At 33.1% G+C, this 21,044-nt stretch overlaps 1 protein-coding gene across 1 annotated transcript; it reads right to left on the bottom strand.

The window, feature by feature from the left end:
• Positions 1–15,755: 15,755 nt before the first annotated feature.
• On the bottom strand, positions 15,756–20,163 carry LOC113229414 (toll-like receptor 6). The gene has a single exon (XM_026462989.1). The coding sequence runs from the start codon at positions 19,995–19,997 to the stop codon at positions 15,954–15,956; it is 4,044 nt and encodes a 1,347-aa protein (XP_026318774.1). The 5' UTR covers positions 19,998–20,163; the 3' UTR covers positions 15,756–15,953.
• Between the last annotated feature and the right edge of the window lie 881 nt (positions 20,164–21,044).

Raw genomic sequence — 21,044 nt, 5'->3', positions numbered from 1 at the left:
AAGAATATGTTTTCAATGCAAGCTTATAAGTAATATAAACTTTATTCAGTGTGTCAACACGTTTGAACATAACTTATAGCAAAAACGAAACGAAAATGATAGTATTCGTTTTAATCACGATCAGGATAGCACGTAATTGCAAACTACACAGTTCGATGTCATAGGTTAGACTAATAAACTCTAAAATTGCGAGATCATTTCATTGGTTGGCTGATAGCCAATGAAAGAGATAGAAATAACAAAAGTGCACATGTTTGAAGAAGATGGAAGGAGCAAAAAACTCAAGTTGATTTGAGTTGAGTATGCCAAATCTAATTGGAGCAACTAAATGGGGAAGAAATAAACAAAAAACTTATATTCTTATATTATATGGGATCCAGTATTTCCTCTAATGAAAAATCTCAAACAGACATAAAACTGCAGTACTAATTAATATGTTTTAGTTTATTCCAATTTCTATTATTAATTAATAATAAATTGAACTTAATAAAAATTCATTCAATAAAATAATTTGTAAAACTTAATGTAGCGTAAGTTGGATCATTTTCTTTGTAAAATTAAAAAGAGGGTATTTAATTAATAACTATTGTAACTATAGTGAAAAAATAGGGTGGTTTGCATTAATATTAGACATAACTGGTTGAAGCTGTACCACCTCAGTCAACCGTGACTATGAGACCTGTAAAGGGCCCGAAACGTCGGTTTGTTTGAAAAAACAAATATACGCTATTTAAATCCGGAAAAATAGTTTCATTTCTTAAAAAACTTATAATCAGAATAATGATTTTCGTGGTGTCCGTTTCGTGATCTCTAAGGTCCCGTGTTCGATTTCCGGCTGGGGCAATGTGGAAAACTAGTTTTCTATATTGTTTCGGGTCTGGAGTTTGTGGTACTGTCATTGTTTATGATTTCCATAACACAATATCAGAGCAACATATGTGTTGTCTAATCCATTTATTTATTTAATGATGGTTTCTATTGTTCACTGTGAAAATGATAACTAATTTCAAAGAGCAAACGTCAAATGATGAAAGTGTTACTAAAAGTAAATTTAACACATCAATAAGTCACCAACCAAATATATTACCCAATACCATCATAAATCCAATATAATTAAACCTTTATTTTTCACTGCATGCTATCGGATTTTACACTCGAGTTTCAATTACAACATCAATGTCGAAGTTACCAGACGTTACCAAATGTTATGTAACAAATTTAGAATTGTGATCGAACGGTGTTGTGTTATGTGTTGGTAACAATTTCTCGATAAAGTCGAATATTTCGTCAGTATTGGTCACATTTGTACACGCGTATACATTCGGACATTGTATAAAGCTGATTACCTACAAAACCAAAATTGTAGCATAATGGACAAAGATGTCGCTATTATTAATTATAATCTTTTATTAATCGACTTCAAAAAAAGGAGGACGTTCTCAATTCGACTGTATTTTTTGTATGTATGTTACGCGATACTCCTAATTGATACTCTAAATTCGGTAGTGCGGCAACCGATTTCAATAAAACTTGGCAAATAGATATAATTCCACGAACTTTTGAGGTCGGTTTTTTATATTGAATATCATGATATTATTTTACTACCATAGTATTCATCTATTTCTTTGATATTTTGTATTAATAATAGTAACATACTGTGTACCTTTATCAAGTTTTGCGAGTATCGAAAAAATTTAAAAACATCTCTTTTTATGAAGAACACTGACGTGTATATCGTCTGTCGAGTATATAACCAGAAATAGAGACGAAATGTCATTTAATATGTTTGAAAACTATTCTGCCATATCATTACTGTGCCAACTGCGCTCCGATTGGCCAGCCCGAATTGAAAACAATTGACGGGTGTCGTCAATGAATGTCGTCAATTATTTCACTTCAAATCGACCAGTTAACTTGAGCTTTGCTATAATGGACCTAATAGTTATTTAATATTTAATTACCGATGAAATTTGATTCCGTTTGTTTTGCTGTTTTTCTCCATATCACCGAATGGAACAGCACGCTATTGTTAGAAATATTATCTTTATTACAATATTTTTTTTTATTACAGAATACTTTTGGAATATACGGAGACGTACACACAGGTCAGTTGTTTGCGCAGTCTATATTTCAGTGCAAAGGAGAGTTGATATTTATAAGTGACGTATCACTGACGAGTTACCAGGAATACATGGCTCTTAATCCGTCTCTATTTCTAGTTACTCGATGATACCGTTTATCCATTTCTGTATGTGCTATATTACTGTACTGTGTTCCACTGCTAAGCAATGGTCATTAACCAATAGTAGTCCACAGCTGGACTGTTCAGAGTGTAACAAAATACGTAAATATTGCATTTGCTGTACAAAAACAAAATCTACCATATTGTAGCACAAATCCAAGTACAATTCATGACAACAATACAATATTTTCAAAGCTCGCTTTTAAGAATAGAATCGCACAATATCCACCATTCAAGGGCACATAAGCCGTCTTCTTATGGTAACGGAAGTTGACATTATGCGATGTGGCAACATCGTGTTATCTACGCATTGTTCCTTTATGAAACTTCCTTTCGGATAGTCTTTTTGTAAAGTCAATAGATCTACTGTCTACATGAGCGCATGTGGGAGAGTAATATGTAATCTCAAAAATAACATTAACGGTAATTATCTTTAACGGAATCTTTAGTATATTACGTTTTTTTTATAATATCAAAAGACGGGACGAACAAGTCGTGCGCCTGATGGTAAGCTACACGCCTGTTCATAACAGTTGCAAAGTTTTAAATCGCAAAGATCTGAGTGGCACTGCCACTGCGCCTGTCACCCTGAGACATAAGTTGACAAGTCCCATATGCCTGTAATTTCAATAGCCAAGTACTCCGTTAACCATACTCAATTTTGTCGTTGCTTTGATCTATTCACATTAAATGTACGAGTATACATTGTATATATAATAAATTCATTATACAACATTAAAATGTGTCACAATTTACTCCTACAGCTGTAATTTATTCACACTCCCTCATGCACTTACATATCAAATAGGTTATTTTAGATGCACTATTTACACTTTACCATGTATGTTATTATTCTCAATGTATAACTTTACACACAGTCGTTATATTTTTGTTTTCAAATAACTTAATCCCTCTCGTTGGTTCTGACTGAAAATCATCGCCTTAGGAAACTATGGCATATGCTGAGTCAGCGCCCTTCCACTGCTATAACAATCGTCATATTTTTTATTTTATGCTTAATGTGTATTTGTGTTATGTCATATGATAACGCTTTATTCTCAGTGTTATCTTTGCATGTATGCAGTTCTCAGTTCGTGATGGGACTTTTGCTAACAAAATTGTGGAACAAAGTATAACAAAATTTTAATTTTGTATAGAAATTACAATCTATATTGCATACCTAATATTTTTACCTTATATAATTGAATATACGATAAACTTTTGATTTATTTGAATGTGCAAGTCACCACACCGTAGTGTCAAATTAAATTCGGCAAACCATAAAAGTAGCAATCAATCCAGAAATCAACTATCTGTCTAGTGTGTCAAACTGGGCCTGCTCCCAATTTGACATATGTATCTGACGCACCATCTACGTTCTTCCCAACTTACTATATACGAACAAAAATGTCAGATTTCAATCCTATTGTCTGTGAGATAGAAGTGTAGACAATTGTAAAAAAAGTTGGTGTTAATATCACATATACGGGCGTCCATTCAGTAGATTCGTCCAGAGATTGCGGACCATCCATCAAGCCGAATGTCAAAACTAATACGAACTCGGTCCCGTGAGAGATTCCGAATAGTAGTCGTAATTATGCGTTTCAATGCATCGAACGTCATCCGATTAAAATTGGCAGCCTATAGGGGAATGACGAATTGGAAACAGTGTAGATTAAGGCATCTAATGGAAATATTCTCTCTAGGTACTCAAATAGGACTACTCACGTATATTTTTCAAGACTACGTTGTTACTCCTGGAACGAACTTATACTATTTCTGCCAATCAACCCGTGATAATATATCGTGAAACCACTCTATAATGTCAATAATATAATAATATACCAAACTACTGCACTAATTACCTGATCTCTAACAAATCCCTGTATTATTAGCACCAGAGCAAAAAAATTCACTCGGGGTTCTACGCAGAACAGACAGATCAGAAATATTTAAAATAAGTTTAATTTAGAATAGTTAATTTCCCTAATTGGTCCTACCGCGACTCGAACCTGAGACCTCCTTACGTGTGACACCACAGTGGGACACCAACGTGGTCACAAAATCAGGATGAAGAATAAAAGTAATTGACGATCATCTTTCAACCGATTTTTGACAAGACACTCTTAACACAATGTATTAAGAGTGTCTTTCGCACTAGAAACATTGGTTTAGACATACTTAGTTTAATTAGACACGAGACTATTTCGATCCTGCCGTCAAACTGTATGCGAGTATACAATACAGTTTCATAAGATTATGTATAGCCTCCTAAGGCCCCGTGTAATCAAAATGTACATAATAATGTGAAGTGACTCATACCCAGACAATATTATTCCTATGATGAGGTAATTGTTCAATTACGTACGTGTACGGACAACGACACATCATTCGACTACACATTTTTTTCGAAAATCGCCTCCAGTGCAACGGAACAAGATACGTCAATGTGTAGCTTGATGTGCTGGCGTGTGTACAATATAAAGAAAATATCACATTCAAATTTAGCGCTCTATATTTTATATACCACTGGGTATCTAGATGTCTTAGGAGGATAAATATATGTAAATTGTACCTTTTTAGTGTATGAAATATCAAAAATAGCAATAAAAATACCGTGGTGGGATTGCAGTAGATAAATTAGATTTAAGAGCCACTGTCAATTATTTTGTTCTGGATTATAACTGAAAAAACCAAAAGAGCAACATGTAAAACATATCTCTGAAACCTCTTTCACCTTCTGTACACGTTTAAGTCTTTTCATACATTCCCGACACTGTTCATAAAATTAAAACTAAACACGTAGTTAAACTTAAAATCTTAACAAACTATTTCATGAATTATTAATAAATTAATAAGTCATTATTAGTATCAATCTTAGATTAGACATTATACGTCTAATCTAATGATTTATAAAATTCTCATTCTAAGTCTAGTACTCGCTAACGAAATAAGATTATGAAATCTCCTTGACTACACAAAATCATGAGCAAAAGACAAAGCGTCTGTCGTGTTCACTATTTAGTATACAATCAGACAATCTTTCCTGAAACGAAGGTTGCTCTTGTGCTATTTAAGTAGTAATACTAATTTAAGGAAGCTGCGAATGCGTTTATCTACGAATTACAATTTTTTTATAATACCAAGTGACGGGACGAACAAGTCGTACGCCTGGTGGTAAGCGACACGCCTGCCCATAGCAGTTGTAGTCCCACTTAAAGATTTAAGGGGCACTGCCACGCCACAAGACATAAGTTGAAAAATCCCATGTACCTGTAATTTCACCAGCCATCCTCTTCTAAATCTGAACTCAGTTATGTTCACATTACCAATTGGCGGCAGAAATAGGTAATGTGGCAGTACTTTCCTGGACGAACTCTTTCACGAGGTGCTTTACGGCTATTAAATATAAAATATATTACGTGTAATATGTGCCTTAGGTCCGGGGATGGTTTTGTGTCATCGAACACTGTCATTTTTCGTACTATGTCATAGCAATTTGAATGTTTCTAAACATAGTTTTGTTAGCACACTTATAATTAAATAACTAAAAAAGAAACTGCTGGAGTGTAAACGCAATTTACGAATACATGATAAAAAAATCTTTTTACACTAGACAGTGATTCATTTTTCATGATATATCTACATATCCCAATGAATCATTACCTATGTCTATATGTTTCAGTCGAATATACAAATCAATAGACGTTTACATCGTCATTTGTTTAGTATTTAAATTAATCAATTATACCTCATAAATTTTGTTGACTGTACTATATTCAGACGCAAAATGATTCTTATAAATAAGTTGAATAATTTTCCATAGTTTACACAGCCAAATGGCGTAGAATATTCAATAATATAGACATAAGCATTATCATTGCATTATGTCTCAATAATATTATGATTAAGGAGGCAAATATTAATTCACGTTAACACAGTGTTGACAGTCTATAGACCATGCTGTTAGGAAAACAATTAGGCCGCTAAAACATTTGTTAGGTAACTCTATTGAACTATTAGTAACATAGATACATTCCTAATCACGTAACTGAATATCTGTTGAATAACGTTATTTGAAAAAAATAAGTAAACATTTTGTTATTATGGTACAGTCACGTGCGTGTATCTACATTATATACACGTATACATTCCAATATATTTTATTTAAAAAAAGGAAGAACCTTTAAACGTAGCTTATATGTATAATCAGCAGCACATCAATACACTTTTGTTTGAATATCGCCTCTAGTGCAATGGAACAAAATCCGTCAATGTGTATCTTGATGTGCTACAGTCTGTAGAAACAAGCTGAAACTAAATAAAAGATTAAATTTTTATTGAATTGATTTTTTATTGATTAACTATTTTTATTTGAAATTACTCTACTAGTCTGTTATAATTATTAATACAAAGATCGAACACTCAAAAAAATTTCTTCCATTGGGCCGGATTCGCACCGACGTCTTCTAGCAAACCGTGCCAGATGCTGTACCAACTAAGCCTCGGAACGAAATAGCGGACCTCACGAACTTTTCTATGTGCTTGCGTCGTATAAAGATACGACGAAAAACCAAATACAAAGGTATTTGGTTTTTCGACAACTTTTTAGCCGTAGCGCCATCTATGAGAAATCTATGATATTTCGGCCAGATCGAAGTTGTTGCACTCTGAGCCGATTCCTTACTGGAACGTGTGTACAGGTCCTCGACTATGTGCCGATTAGGGGGAGTCCTTTCCCACTGTACCTCCTGAACAGTATGTGCTGTTTATGTTGTGTAATAAAACCACCATATTGGAGAAAACCTGATTTCCCTCTGCCACCCCAATAAGAACCTACTACAAGTCTTAATTGTTTTTCTAATATATTAATATTACAACTACTTGTAATCAACAAATACTTGAACAAAAATTATTCTATTCGGAATCGATTGAATGGACACGTATTACGCGTATTCCGTTCAATCAATCGATTTAGAGCGGAAGGAGGTTTCCCATCCCTAAATAGTTCTCGTGATGTCATAGTGGGAACAAAAATGTGGCACGTTTGGTTTTCATACAAATTGCTGTACTTGCGTGTGTGTGTGTGTGTATATATATATACACATATATATAAGAAATTACCAAATTAAATAATTAGTACTATGAGTACTAAGGTAGTAAAAATAATTTCAATTGTCTATCTAGAACACCCAGGCCAAAACCAATTTCGCACTAAAGCCAAAAAACACGCGCTGTATAATAAAATCAAATTATATTATAATATAACAAATTACCTAGCAACAGCAAATTTGACTTTATCCGAGTTTAAAATTAAAATATAGCGACTTTTGAAGAAAACATAATTTACAAAATTGAGGAATTCCTAGAAATGTCTTTGAAGTAAGACCAATCTTTATAACTATTTGAAGGATTTTTACAATAATTTATCTTTGACATAAGCAGACAACACTGAATTTTATTATATTCTTGGTATGTTAATGCATTTTATTTTATATTATTTTAGCGTTTTAAATGACAATTGTAATTGTTTTTTGTTTTAATTTATTTCATTTAATGATATTCTTAGTTATTTAATTTTTTATAATATTTTAACTTGCTCAATGTGACATTTTCTTGTAACAAGGTCAATAAATAAATAGAAATTGTAATTTTTTTTGACATGAAGTCACGGGACAATAAACAAGTAGGGTGGTAAGTGACACGCCTCTCCATAGCACTTATAGTGCCACTCAGAGATTTAAATCGCAAAGATCTGAGTGACACTGCCACTGCATGCGAATTTTGTTTTTATTTTTTATAATTCCTAGTGACGGGACAAACAAGTCGTGTGTCAGGTGGTAAGCGACACACCTATCCATAACATTTGCAGTGCGACTCAGAGTTTTAAATCGCATAGATCCTAGGGACACTGCCATTGCACCGGTTACTCAAAGACATAAGTCGACAAGTCCCATGTGCCTGTAATTTCACCAGCACTCTCACCCTTCAAAACTTGAACGCAGTAATGCCAACATTACTGTTGGGCGTCAAACTTAGGTAAGGTGGCCGTATTTCCCTGGACGAAAAAACACATTTCATGAAATCCCTCAAAGATATTTTGATTTGTACAATCTGATATAAATAAATACTGTTTACAAAAAATGTTTATCACCAAACCACCACAGAATGAACATATGACATAGTATTCATACGAGACACAAAACGCAAGAAACCAATAAAATAGCAAACGTATAATAGTATTTTAGACACAAAAAACCTCGATAGTAAAAAAAAGACACAATCAAATCTGTTCCATATTTTAGAATAGGATTTGATTGTCTTTTTTGTCAACATGAAAGTAAACGACGCGTGTATTGCCAAACCTTGTAGGATTTCTCCAACCGCTAGTATAGCTTTGTGAATTGTTTTAACTTGGACTGTAACCGTAAACCTGTTATTTTTATGACTTTCAAGACCATAATACCAAGTTTAAGAGTCTCTTGTGGAAACTCTGAATTTGTTTAGTAGTCGTAAAAGCAGAAATGCAAATGTAAACAAATTATTTATGTACTGTTTAAGTATAAGGATACATTTTATCTTTAGCCGTTTTCTTTTAAGAAGAGGTTTGGTTTAAAATAGGATCAACAATGAGTCTAATAAGAATCACAATGTTTATTTATAAGCAAAAAAGATATCTTAATATATGATATCTTAACTTTGATTAATTTTGAATGAGTACGAAGTAGAGTGATCAGCTTCGCAATCTTTTTTGCCCTGAAAAAGTTTGCTAATAAAAGATTGTATTTACGGTATCTTGTATATTTGGAAAGGTAATTGGCATTTATTTTACGACAAAAATGTCAGACTATTCAATTTATATTATTTTACTTAATAAAAAAGAAACGATTCAAACCAAAGTCAGAATCAGCTGTTACATTATTAATTCGAATAAGAATTTAAATTATACGTACTCTATAAAGTTTACGAAAATGGTATTATTTTTATAAATGGTATATTTTTTGTATATATTTTTTTTTTTTTTTTTTTTATACCTGACAGGCAAATGACTCCACTCCACCTGATGTTAAGTGGAAAGTGGTATCCAAACGCGAAGGAACCTAGTGCAGCCTATAACCTATATTAAAGAGATATTTGGTTTTTCAAACAAACTAATGTATGGGGCCCTTTACATGTTCCATGATCACGGGTCACTGAGATAGTAAAGTCATCAATCAGATATTAATGCAAACCACGCCATTTTTCACTATTGCTACAAAATTCGTTAATTAATTACCTTATTTTTAATTTAATTTTTTTTATATAAAAATTGAAATAGGAAAATAATTTCCTATTTCAATTTTTATATTGAATTTATATTCAATTATTTTTATGTGAAATTACTCCACTACTTTGTTATATGTAATTATTAATACAAAGATCGGCCACTCAGAAAAAAATCCTTCGATCTGGCCGGATTCGAACCTACTTCTTCTAGCATGCCGTGCCATGTCTGGCACGTGGCTTGTTGTGTTGGTGTCCCAACACAACAAGCCACGGAACGAACCAGCGGACCTCACGAATTTTTCTATGTGCTTGCGTCATATCTTTATATTTAGTTTTTCAACGACTTTTTGGCCGTAGCGCCATCTATGAGAAATCTATGATATTTCGTCTATTTTTCTATTCTATTCTATTCAATTCTATTCTATTTTTTTAATGTTTCAATTTATTACAATTACAATTAATAATTAACAACAAAATGAAATTGATAAATAATTTAAATTGTTACAATAAAAAAATTGTTAAACAATATAGAGTATATTGGAATGTCCTCAGGGAAAAGAAAAAGCAATAAGATGAATTAATAACTTTTGTAACAACAGTGAAAAATAGGGTGGTAGGTATGCATTAACAATAGACATAATTGGTTGACGACTTTACTATCTCAGTCACCCGTGACCATGGGACCTACAAAGGGCCAGAAACATTGGTTTATTTGAAAAAACAAATATATGCTATTTTGATCCGAAAAAAATAGTTTCATTTCCTATGTACTGGTCATCTTTGTTTTAAATATGTGGACATAGTTAATAGTTTTAATTCTGGGTGGCAAAGTTGACACCCAATATCAACATCGTAAATCTAAGTGCCTACGTATCCTACATTTGTAACATTAAGTTAGTAAGTGTATTTAAGTAGTTTATATTCTCACGGGAGCATTCTTATTTGCGTCAAATTCTTCTAAAAATAAAACTTGAGAAAACCAATTAATTAGAATTGTTAGTCCAATAGGAACTTTCTCAGAAAACAGTTAATTTTAAGTCACTACTTACTTCTTTGTTAATATACTATTTGTTTGGCGCCTCGGTTGACAAATGGCTTGCCACCGATTTTATGTTCTCCGAGGTCTGCCTTTCGATCCTTACTAACTTAACTAACTTATGTATATTGTCGCGTTGTTTCCTATTTCCATAACACAAGTGCTTTAGTTATTTACCAAAGTAAATCAGAGCAAAGTATGTTATATTGTCCAATATTTTTTTATTTATATTTATTGTGTGCATATTTCATTTTATAATTATATAGCTTTCCTGCTTTTTGGCAATATTTTTTACGCTATAACAACTTCAAATATCTGAAATATTCACTATGTTATCATGTCATATCAGTGGCCTAGGTGTGGCAACAGTGGCTGGTTCGAGTTTAGTCAGGTCGAATGAAATTTTTCTTAGTGTGGTTCGTAATATAATAATAGTAAAATCAAATTAGTAACAATTCAAATAATAATAATAAAGTACTTGTATCAATAATAATAACAAACTTCTGGAGCCATTTTTACAAAATCATTTCAATTCAGTAGTAAGAATAATGTACATTCAATCAAATAAATATTTATTATATCTTTGGTATGAAATCCGGTATAACATTGGACATGTCTGTAGTTCTGTGTCCTAGGGGTCTACCCTCGATCTCCGTCCGACATACGTCCGAAACAATTACTGTCAAATAAGTAATATTCGACAAAATTAAAAGACAAGTATCAAGTACGAAGCTTCATTCGCATCACGCGTCTTTTCATTTGGTCAGGTATTGCTTATTTGGCAGTAATTATTTCGGACGGATGTCGGACGGAGATCGAGAGTAGACCCCCTGGGTAGAAAATTTATACTCAACGATTAGATCTGAGAAAACATTGTTTATTTCCAATGTATACAGAACAAAAACAGAAACACTTTTGTTGAAAACTAGCTTTGTTATTTACATTAAGAATCCAGTAAGAAATTTAAGCAAAACCAATTATTTAAAGTGAAACCCACCTAGTTAGGTACCACTATGTACACATCTGTATTGCTGTGTTCGGTATTGTAGGGAAGACAGAGCAATTATAGGCACAGGAGACATGAGATCTTATGTTCCACGGTCCAGCATATCATTTACGATATTAGGAATTTAAATCTTTTCAAATGTTGGCAATATTCGTGAGCTAGACCTTCTAATTGTTTGTTGATTTGAAAACCATTAAACAAATTTGAATAAAAATTGAGTGACAATAATATAAGTTTAATAATTTTAAGCCATGGAATTGGTTAGTTTGATTTTTTTTTTAATGAATTTCACTAATTATTTATATATTTTTTGGGAAATAGCTCCACCATAGTTTGTTATAATTATTAATACCTACAAACATCGAAAACAAAGAAAAATACCTTCGATTCGACAGGACTACAACCTGCGACTACGCTGTATCATAACATAACTCGATCTGTAGTTCAAGTCTTATCGCGCAGGCCTCGAAGACTATAAGGTAACTAAACTCATTTGCAAAAAAAAAACGAGCACCTTTGATTTTTTCCATCTCTGATCTATTTACTATACGAAATAGGTTTTATTAATTTAAATATGTCACTGCCTTGGTAGTATCTCCAATTTTATAAAAACATTCGTTCCAAATTCAAATTTAAGACATAAAACCCCTCTACAAGAAAACTACTCGTCACTACACAAAACGGCGAAAATTGTTGAAAGTTCGTAATATGGACTCACTATTAGATAATTTTTGATGAGTTATTTCGTTTGATTGATGATTTTATGTTATTCTACCATTGTAAGATCCGCGAAAGCATACCCAGAAGAATACAAGCTGTGATTATGACAAGAGGAGGACACACTCATTACAACATTTTTACCATTATTCCGTTATACTATTAAAAAACTCTTTTAATTTTTATTTTACTTGATGAGTAGTATTCTATTGGCGGCTTAAACGTAGACGATATTCTCTTGTTGATTTTGTCGAAATTTATAGAAAAAAATTGCTGAATATATATTCATTCAGAAGATTCTGAGCATACTAGCTACTTAAATTATCAAATGAACTGCAGATGGCAGTGAAAGTAATAGCTTACTTTCTTAGGCGCCCGGTTTTTTTGCAAAAGAGTGTAAAATAAAGTTTGTTGGCAAGAGGTTTACTACCTAAAGTGTCCATTGTCCATATTTTCCTACATAATTTACCCACACAGTCTAAGATGATTGCACTAATAAATCGATAGAGCATCTCCAGCTTATCGCCTATCTTTATTGACATTACAATCAACCAATTAGAGAGTACACAAGTGCATTGTCGGTTGTAAATAGATAATGGTACGTAATTAATTGTTCGGAGATTAATTTAGACTTTGACTTGTGTATGTTATATAGACTGTTTAGAAATTGTATGCCGTTATTGTTTGTCGCTTCCTGTAGTAATTACAGAGGTCAACTGAAGTTTGGAAATTAAATATTTTCAATATTGGAAAGACTGATATTGAATTTTTTTCGGTACAATTATACAAATGGCAACATTGACAAAAGTTTGACTAGTAAATAAAAACAGTGGTGGGAACAGTTCCAACCCGGAGGATGTCTAGCTCATCCTATACTAACTCTTACCACGTATCGCTTACCACGCGAGAAATCGTGGTTCCGTTAAAAAGTATAATACTCTATGTAGGCAGCAATACGGCTCAATATTACATTAACAAATTTTAAATTCTCGTCTCGCCCATCCTCGTCACTTCAGACCATTTCCACCGAAGATGGGCTAGGAGAGAGTTGAAATTTTGTCAAAGCAATTTCAATCCTCGTCTCGCCTCGTCTCGCCTCGCCAGTGGGAAACCACCTTAAGTCTAGTGTTCTGAAAAAACGACTAACTGTCATGCCGCGCCACCCTTGTTTGCTATACGCATCTTACCGCAGTGCACTCCATCTAATCTAATGATAGTTTTGAAACTCCGTTCATAAAATAATATTCTTAAAATTAAATATAAAATTGGATGCCTGTTTTTTTTATTACAGAAAAAATAAACATTGTTCTCGTCTCACTTAAGAATAGTACATAATAATATGTCATATTCAGTCTTAAGTCTGTGTTGAATTTAATAACAAATTAATCAACGATTTTCTCGACAAATACAGTCACAAAAAAATCCCATTAAACTTTGATTCATTCTTTCAAACTTGAACTAGATATTACTCAAATAAATTAATTATTACTGTAAAATAATAAACAATGAATTTAGGAATTATTTGGGTATTTTTTGCTTGCTAATACGTCTAATATTCACTATTTCATAATTTTATAAACAAGTGTAGCCCGTCTTATTTATTTTTTAGTGCAATTTTTATTGCCGAAAGGTTTGCTGACCACTGGCCTAAAGGAACCTCTTCCAATTATACCAATCTTGTACGAAAATATGTTTTACTGGTGCTGGTATTTTCTTTGTTTATTGATAGAGCATAAATTAAGTCACATTGTTAATGAATGGAGATCGGAATAGGTAGATTATATTTCACTCATTTCAAGGAACGCAAAACACAGAGTATATTTAATTTTATTAGAATTGTTGTATTTTGTTCTATATTTTTTGAAGAGTAATCAGCAATTACGTAGTATTAGGGTAGTGTATTAGGAAAAAAGTTTTGTAATTGTAAGTAAAAATGTAACTGTTTTATTTTGAATTTTTTGCCTCTTAATTTTTAATCATTCATATCAGAGAGAGGTTCTAACTACTCTATAAGTATTACTTGAAGTTCAGATAAATTATTTAGTTTATTACGATGTCTGACTAATTAGGTATTTCCAAGGTGCATACCTTCAACCATTACTTAGGATAGTTTCTTTTTCTAAAGCCAGGAACACAATATGACTGAAAATGAATGTAACTATAAGAATAACAACAATTATATATAACTATTGGATATTCTTAACAGCTTTGATAAATGTAAATTCGTGACAACTAAAATATTTGTGTATTTTAGATTGAAACTGCTGAAAACATATTTTAGTTGTTACAACAATTACCCAAGAAGGCATCGACGCCAAAGAAACCATTTCAAATTTGTTTGATCATTTTGTTATCTTTAGGTTTTCAATTTCAGTTTGTTTATACGGGTAAAAAACTATTAACTATTCCAATAATTAAATGAAAATTTATATTAAATAGAAATAAGCCTCTTTTCGTTAATTAAAATATTTCTTGTGTAAAGCGCCTTTCATTAATTATTCTGAACGAAATTAGAAGAAAAATGATTATCTCCGTTAAACTAAGTTATTAATTTTCATCTCGTTCATTTCTTCTCAAGAAAATATTTCGGTTCTTGATATTTTATCAACAAAATATTCTTTAAGAGGGTAATTTGTAATACTTTGATGAAAATTCGTTCAAATAAAAGCAACATTAAGTATCAAAACGTCAGTATAATTTTATTACGATTTCAAGATATCTTTGTACATTTTATACAAAACAATAATTTTTATTATGATACAATCCAAAAATTACATTTATTTTTAAGTTAAATTATTATATCTAATATCACGATTTAGCTTAAATACATAATTTTATATAGGTACAGAAGCAATACATTTATTAATATCAGCCAATGAGGGGTAACACTGCAAACATAGTTTTCATTTATACATTGCAATATATATTAGCAAGCACATTTATTATTTCGTATTTTATGTTTTAAAAGTAAGTCAATGAAATGTATTGAAATAGGTTTATAGAAAGATTCCAATGTGAAATGTTACCTACGCAGTTACAGAATAGCTTTTTATAAAGTTGTCTCTTATGGAAAGAACGAAATTTATAAATAAAAATATTTGATAAGTTTCAAATTGTTTATAGAATATATTATGCCATTACGATGGATTCGTATAAACATACAAAACTTAAAAAATTGACTTGAAATATAAACTACATAAGCGTGCTTAAATACTTTCTTATATTAAATGTGTAATTAAATGTCTTAGAAATTCGAAATTATATTATTAATTTTGAAATTATGCCCTTAACCTATTGTGAATATGGAAATTACTTTATCTTACACTATTTGGTGTTGTTTTACAGTGACTGCTTTGTGATTTTTTCACAGCTTTTATATACTATGTTTATACATCTACTATTTTTTTTTATAATTTGAAAAATGTTCTTGTAATCAGACTCAACATTTCCATACGATATTTGTACAAAATATTGTTTCGTTAAAATATTATTCGTACTTAGGTCGTTCAACATGTCTTACATTACGTATGTGAAAATTGACAGTATCTTTAAGTACATAATATTTACAAATTTATTTATAACAAAGTACGGTACTAATACTGTGGATTATCTTAAATGTGCAAGCAATTAGTGCAGAAAATTAATGTTATTATCAAACAAATACGACGATGGAATACTAACAAGGACTAAACAAAGTATGTGCGTCCTTTCGTAGATACACTTCCGGCTATAGAACGAGGAACAGTGGGAGAAATATCATCTACCCTAGAATATACGTGACCACTGCTAGGGGACAGCCTCAGGTCATAATTAAATCGAGAACACGTTCTGTTGTCGATAGACATATAGCTATTGTTCGAATTGTTGCCTTCTCCGTATGTATTATTATCAGACGAAGGAGAGCTCTCAGTCTGTGACGATTCACCGTCGTTCCTTTTGCAATACTGCAAGGAATTCGTGAAATTCTGCTTTGAGCAACTATCATTCGATACCGGCATTGTTGTATATCTTAGCGTCGGTGTCTGTCGTAACGACTTCTTGAACACACTCTTTTCAGAACCTTTGACAGTTATAATAGTATCAGTTGAATTCAGCAAAGAAATAAATCTGTCCCAGAAACGAGGGTCGTGCCACGATATATTTTTGAACTTATCTAAGACAAAACAAAGTTCGTCGTTTATTTGGTTGTTGTCTAGTATTTTAATAAATATCACTTTGTTTATGTCGCTACGATTTAAAGATTTTAAGTAACTGTAAAACATGTTTTTGAAATGTATGTCGCAAAGGTCATTGCAAATAAAATTTGTCGTTAGAATAATCAGAAGGCGTTTCGATAATTTTGGTGATTTTGAAAAATTATCCAAAGTTAATATATTTAGCGAAGATTCATTAGTGGATATCTTTTTAGAGGACATCTTTCTAAATTCTATTTCAGACATTATATTTAGGTATACGAAGTTTGCATCTTTGGTATTGCATATCACGTAATAATCATACATGTGATTTGGATTTCCTTCCAGTACATGGTCAACATTAGGACAAGACTGTTCTTTGAACAGTGGGACACCGTATTTGGTGTAGAACCAGTCGCTGACTTCATACCGAAAAGCATAGAATATAGCACCTATAAGACAAACTACTACAATTATAATAATTACACCACAAATTACTGCAAAATAATTATCGGGAAGAAACATGGACTTCGAGACAATTTCATCTTTAGATACAGTTGGGTCACCTATTGACCCCATATACTCTTTACAATGGCTTAATACAGAAGCTATTGTTATTTTTGTAGGCTTTCCCACAGAATCTATACATAACATTTTTTCAGGATCGCCAGGATCTCTCCTTAACCATGAGTCTAACTCAGCTATACTTTTACAATCACAAGAATACTGGTTACCCTCGATAGACACATGAGCTAAACTTTTGGAAGACGATGCTAACAATTTCCAAGGGAAGAAGTTCACTAACTTATTATCATCAATTTTCAACACTGACAGCGACTTAAGTGATGAGAAAGTATTATTTGCAACTTGAACAATGGCATTATGGTCCAAATACAACTCATTTAAATTATTAAGATGTACGAATTCGTCCCCTTTTAACTCGACTAATTTATTGTTCTCTAAATGCAAAACTCTCAATGATGGGACGCCTTTAAAAGTTTCGTTATTGACTTCTTTCAACTTTGTATTGTTCAAGTACAGCACTTGAAGTTTTTTCTTTCCAATAAACACGTGATTTCCTAGATGACTGATGTGATTTCCATCTAAATATATTTCTGTGGCGTCCATCGGAATTCGTTCTGGAACTTCTGTATAGCCCGCGTTAGAACAATCTACCACATTCGCATTCCAAGTGATGTCGTGATAGCATCTACAGTTATTCGGACAAATCATTTCGCAGTCGCATGCGACGTAGTCACAACAATGACATAGAGCAAAACAATGACTCTCGTACGGACATAGAAAGTCAGACGGTGACATGTCTATTATCATCTTTTTCTGTTTAGCACGCGAGTGAACTAGAGCGCACGTCGCTTTATCTAAATCTAACACACGTGGGTATTGTCGACTGTGGCTTAAATAATTAATGCGTTGAATCCACTCCATTGAACAGTCGCAAACAAATGGGTTTCCGCTTATAAAGAACTCGGGCAAGTCTGTATTTTCATCTATTTGATCTAACCTGAAAGCATTCATGTCAAGCTGAACCAGTTTGTTATTATTTAACGTCACCGTTGATAGTCTTTTCAGCTTAGAAAACGTACCAACTTGAATTTGTTTTATATTATTGTCGTTCAAATAAAGCTTTTCAACAGAATTCGGTATTGAACTTACGGTAAGTTGAGTTACATTGTTATAGCTCAAGTCTAGCATTTTAATGTTAACATGTGAGTACATATTGTCATTAATAAAGTTTTCTATATGATTTTGATGTAAATCAAGCCATTCCAAACTACTGGGAAAACTTCTGAAATCAAACGCTTTGATTTTGTTTGCCGACATGTTGAGCCACACTAGAGTATTTAGAGTGCTAAATATTCCATCAAAGTTTGTGATTTCGTTTCCATCCATTCGCAATAGTTTTAGATTGATATTTACTCGAAAACAACCCTTTGCGACATGTTTTATCTTGTTTGATCCTAAATTAAGCACTTGCAATTGAGGCAAATGCTCAAAAGTGTCCTCATTCAAATATGTAACTTTGTTATCAACAAGACGTAAACCGTAAAGTTCGGACAAACCACGAAAGTTTTCTCGATTTAAATGGGTTATATTGTTATTGCCGATGTCCAATGATTTCAGAGACCGTAATTTACGAATAGAACCTGGTATCGATGATAAAAAATTATCACTCAAACCTAAATCTTCAATTGTAGTCATATTATCAAATGCGTTATCATCTGTGTGTTTTATCTTATTATTATCAATAAACAGTTCATGTAACACGTGCAAATCTGTAAACAGGTGAGGATGAATATGCGCTAGTTTGTTGTTTGAAAGTGTAAGCGAATGTAAATTTCTTAACTCCACAAAAGCGTGCTCCTCAATCGAAGTTATATCATTGTGCTCCAAATTTAATTTCTGTAGGCTATTCAAATCTTTAAACGTGTAACGGTCTACCTTAGATAACCTATTGTTAGAAAGATTCAAAATTACCATACGTAGTAACCCTACAAATGTACCCTTATTTATCCACTGACTAGTAAGTTCATTCTGAGAAAGATCTAACACTTGCAGCTGGTTTAATCCACGAAATAGTCCAGGATGTAAAACATTAAGAGTGTTGTTACTTAGGTCAATAACTTGCAGCGATGTGGTATCGGAAAACAAATCAGGCGGAACAGAATTCATAAAATTACTAGATAAATTCAAAACCTGTAGGCTGAGCAGCCCCCCAAAGGCACCGTCCTCCAGAGTAGAGATAGCATTGTTTTGTAACAATAATTTTGTCAAGGATCGTAACTTTGACAAACTGTAGTCGGTTACAACAATCAAGTCGTTATATGATAAATCTAGTATCTCTATTACTAAATTACAACTTTTCACGCTCAAGTTTTGCTCTCTTAATGAATCAGCAAAACCAATTGTCTTTAAATTTTGCAAGTGATTCTTAGTTAAATTTAACGTCTTTAAGCTATACAATGAACAAAACGTATCCGTTTTAGTGCTCCAAATGTTGTTGTCACTTAAATCGAGTTCAATTAGCTCATTCAATCCGGCAAAGGCTTGTTCATTTATTTCCATTGTCATGGCGGACCACTCGCTGTTCCGGGTCGTCACATGCAAACGTTTCAGGTCTTTGAAATTCTCGAAAGCATGTGCCGGTACCTGACGTATCTTGCACTTATCAATGACGAGATCTCGAAGCTTTGCTAGATTCGCGTGCTTGCCTGATGTTTTCTCCGTTTGAGCAGTGAGTGTACTTTCGAAGAATAAAATCTCACTGCACTGTACGTGCAATGAAATTACGTCGTCGAAATGCGCTTCGCTGATGTTCTGTAACAGGTGGTCCAAACTGCTTATCGTTCGGATTTTGCAGAAAAGTACAGCATTTTCCGACGCTTCCGTCTCGGGGCTGCGATAAGCGCAGTCGTGCGGCATTTCGGCCGCGGTACTCCTTTCGACAACATGGCAATAGAATAACACGCACACGTACACTATAATTTGATTAAAAGTTCGGCGATCGAGTCTTTTCGCGACAGTTTGTATTATTGGCATTTTACGTTTGTATACGGTTTGCGTAGATGCATTGACATTGGCTTTGCCATTTAAAAGGATGCGACGGAGTACGCGTCATAAATGTTCGCGCGTTCGCATCGACATCGCGAGTCGCGTGGCATGACGGCGGGTGTCACGTTGACGGCCTCCGTGTGGCGCGGACGGCGGCTGCCCACCGACTGAGCGGTGCTCGGTGGCTCCGCCCCACGACGTCCGCGACGCCCCGCACCGCGCCCGCCCCGGCGTCTAAAGAAACTTCATCTCATATTATCGAGGGTGCATAAGCCGTTGAATTATTCCCGTGCGGGTGTATCAAGCGTTAATTATAAACAAACTCAAGATCGAGTTTCGCAAAGTACAGAGTCTCATGACCTATTTTTGTTAGAAGTTATAAAGAGTTTTTTACTTATTAATCTCACAAGCTCTACTTCTCAACTCATCGGACTCAGTGACGGCATGGCATAAAATAAAGCAGTCAACTAAGCAAACACTTTTTATGTATCCGTATCGGTTGTTTTCTATACAAAAGTACCAAATAAATAAAAATTACAAAAACCACAGAATTATCTCATGACAGCAAAACAAATTAAGAAAGTGTTTTGTAAATACCAGTTTTTTGTATTTTAGTACCTATTGACGAAGCCGATCTGTCGGTTATAAATTTGACTATTTCACCTGTAATTTATTAACCTATGAAATGAATAATTAAGAAAATTACACATAACACAAAACAAGCTTGAAAATGTACGCTCAAATCAAGGTAGACTTAATTTTCTTGCTAAGCGTTAACCAACGTTACGTCTCCGTCTTCATGGTCATTATAAATAAGGTTTGATACTGACTTACTTTGAAAAGATTACTGAATAAAAATAAATTTCAAACCAGCCCGTACAAAACTTTAAGAAACGAAATGGTTATAAACGCGCTTAAAAAATAAGAAGAGACCGCTAGAGCAAAGTTTCGTAATGTTAAAAATTTCACCACAGCACTCTAGTGAAAAACACTTTGTCCATTGAATATGGAGGTGCCTTTTTTGTAAACAATACT

This window comes from Hyposmocoma kahamanoa, unplaced genomic scaffold, assembly GCF_003589595.1.
Source record: "Hyposmocoma kahamanoa isolate Upper Pololo Valley unplaced genomic scaffold, ASM358959v1 62, whole genome shotgun sequence".
Lineage (NCBI taxonomy): Eukaryota > Metazoa > Arthropoda > Insecta > Lepidoptera > Cosmopterigidae > Hyposmocoma > Hyposmocoma kahamanoa.
This window is presented reverse-complemented; position numbering and strand designations above follow the sequence as displayed.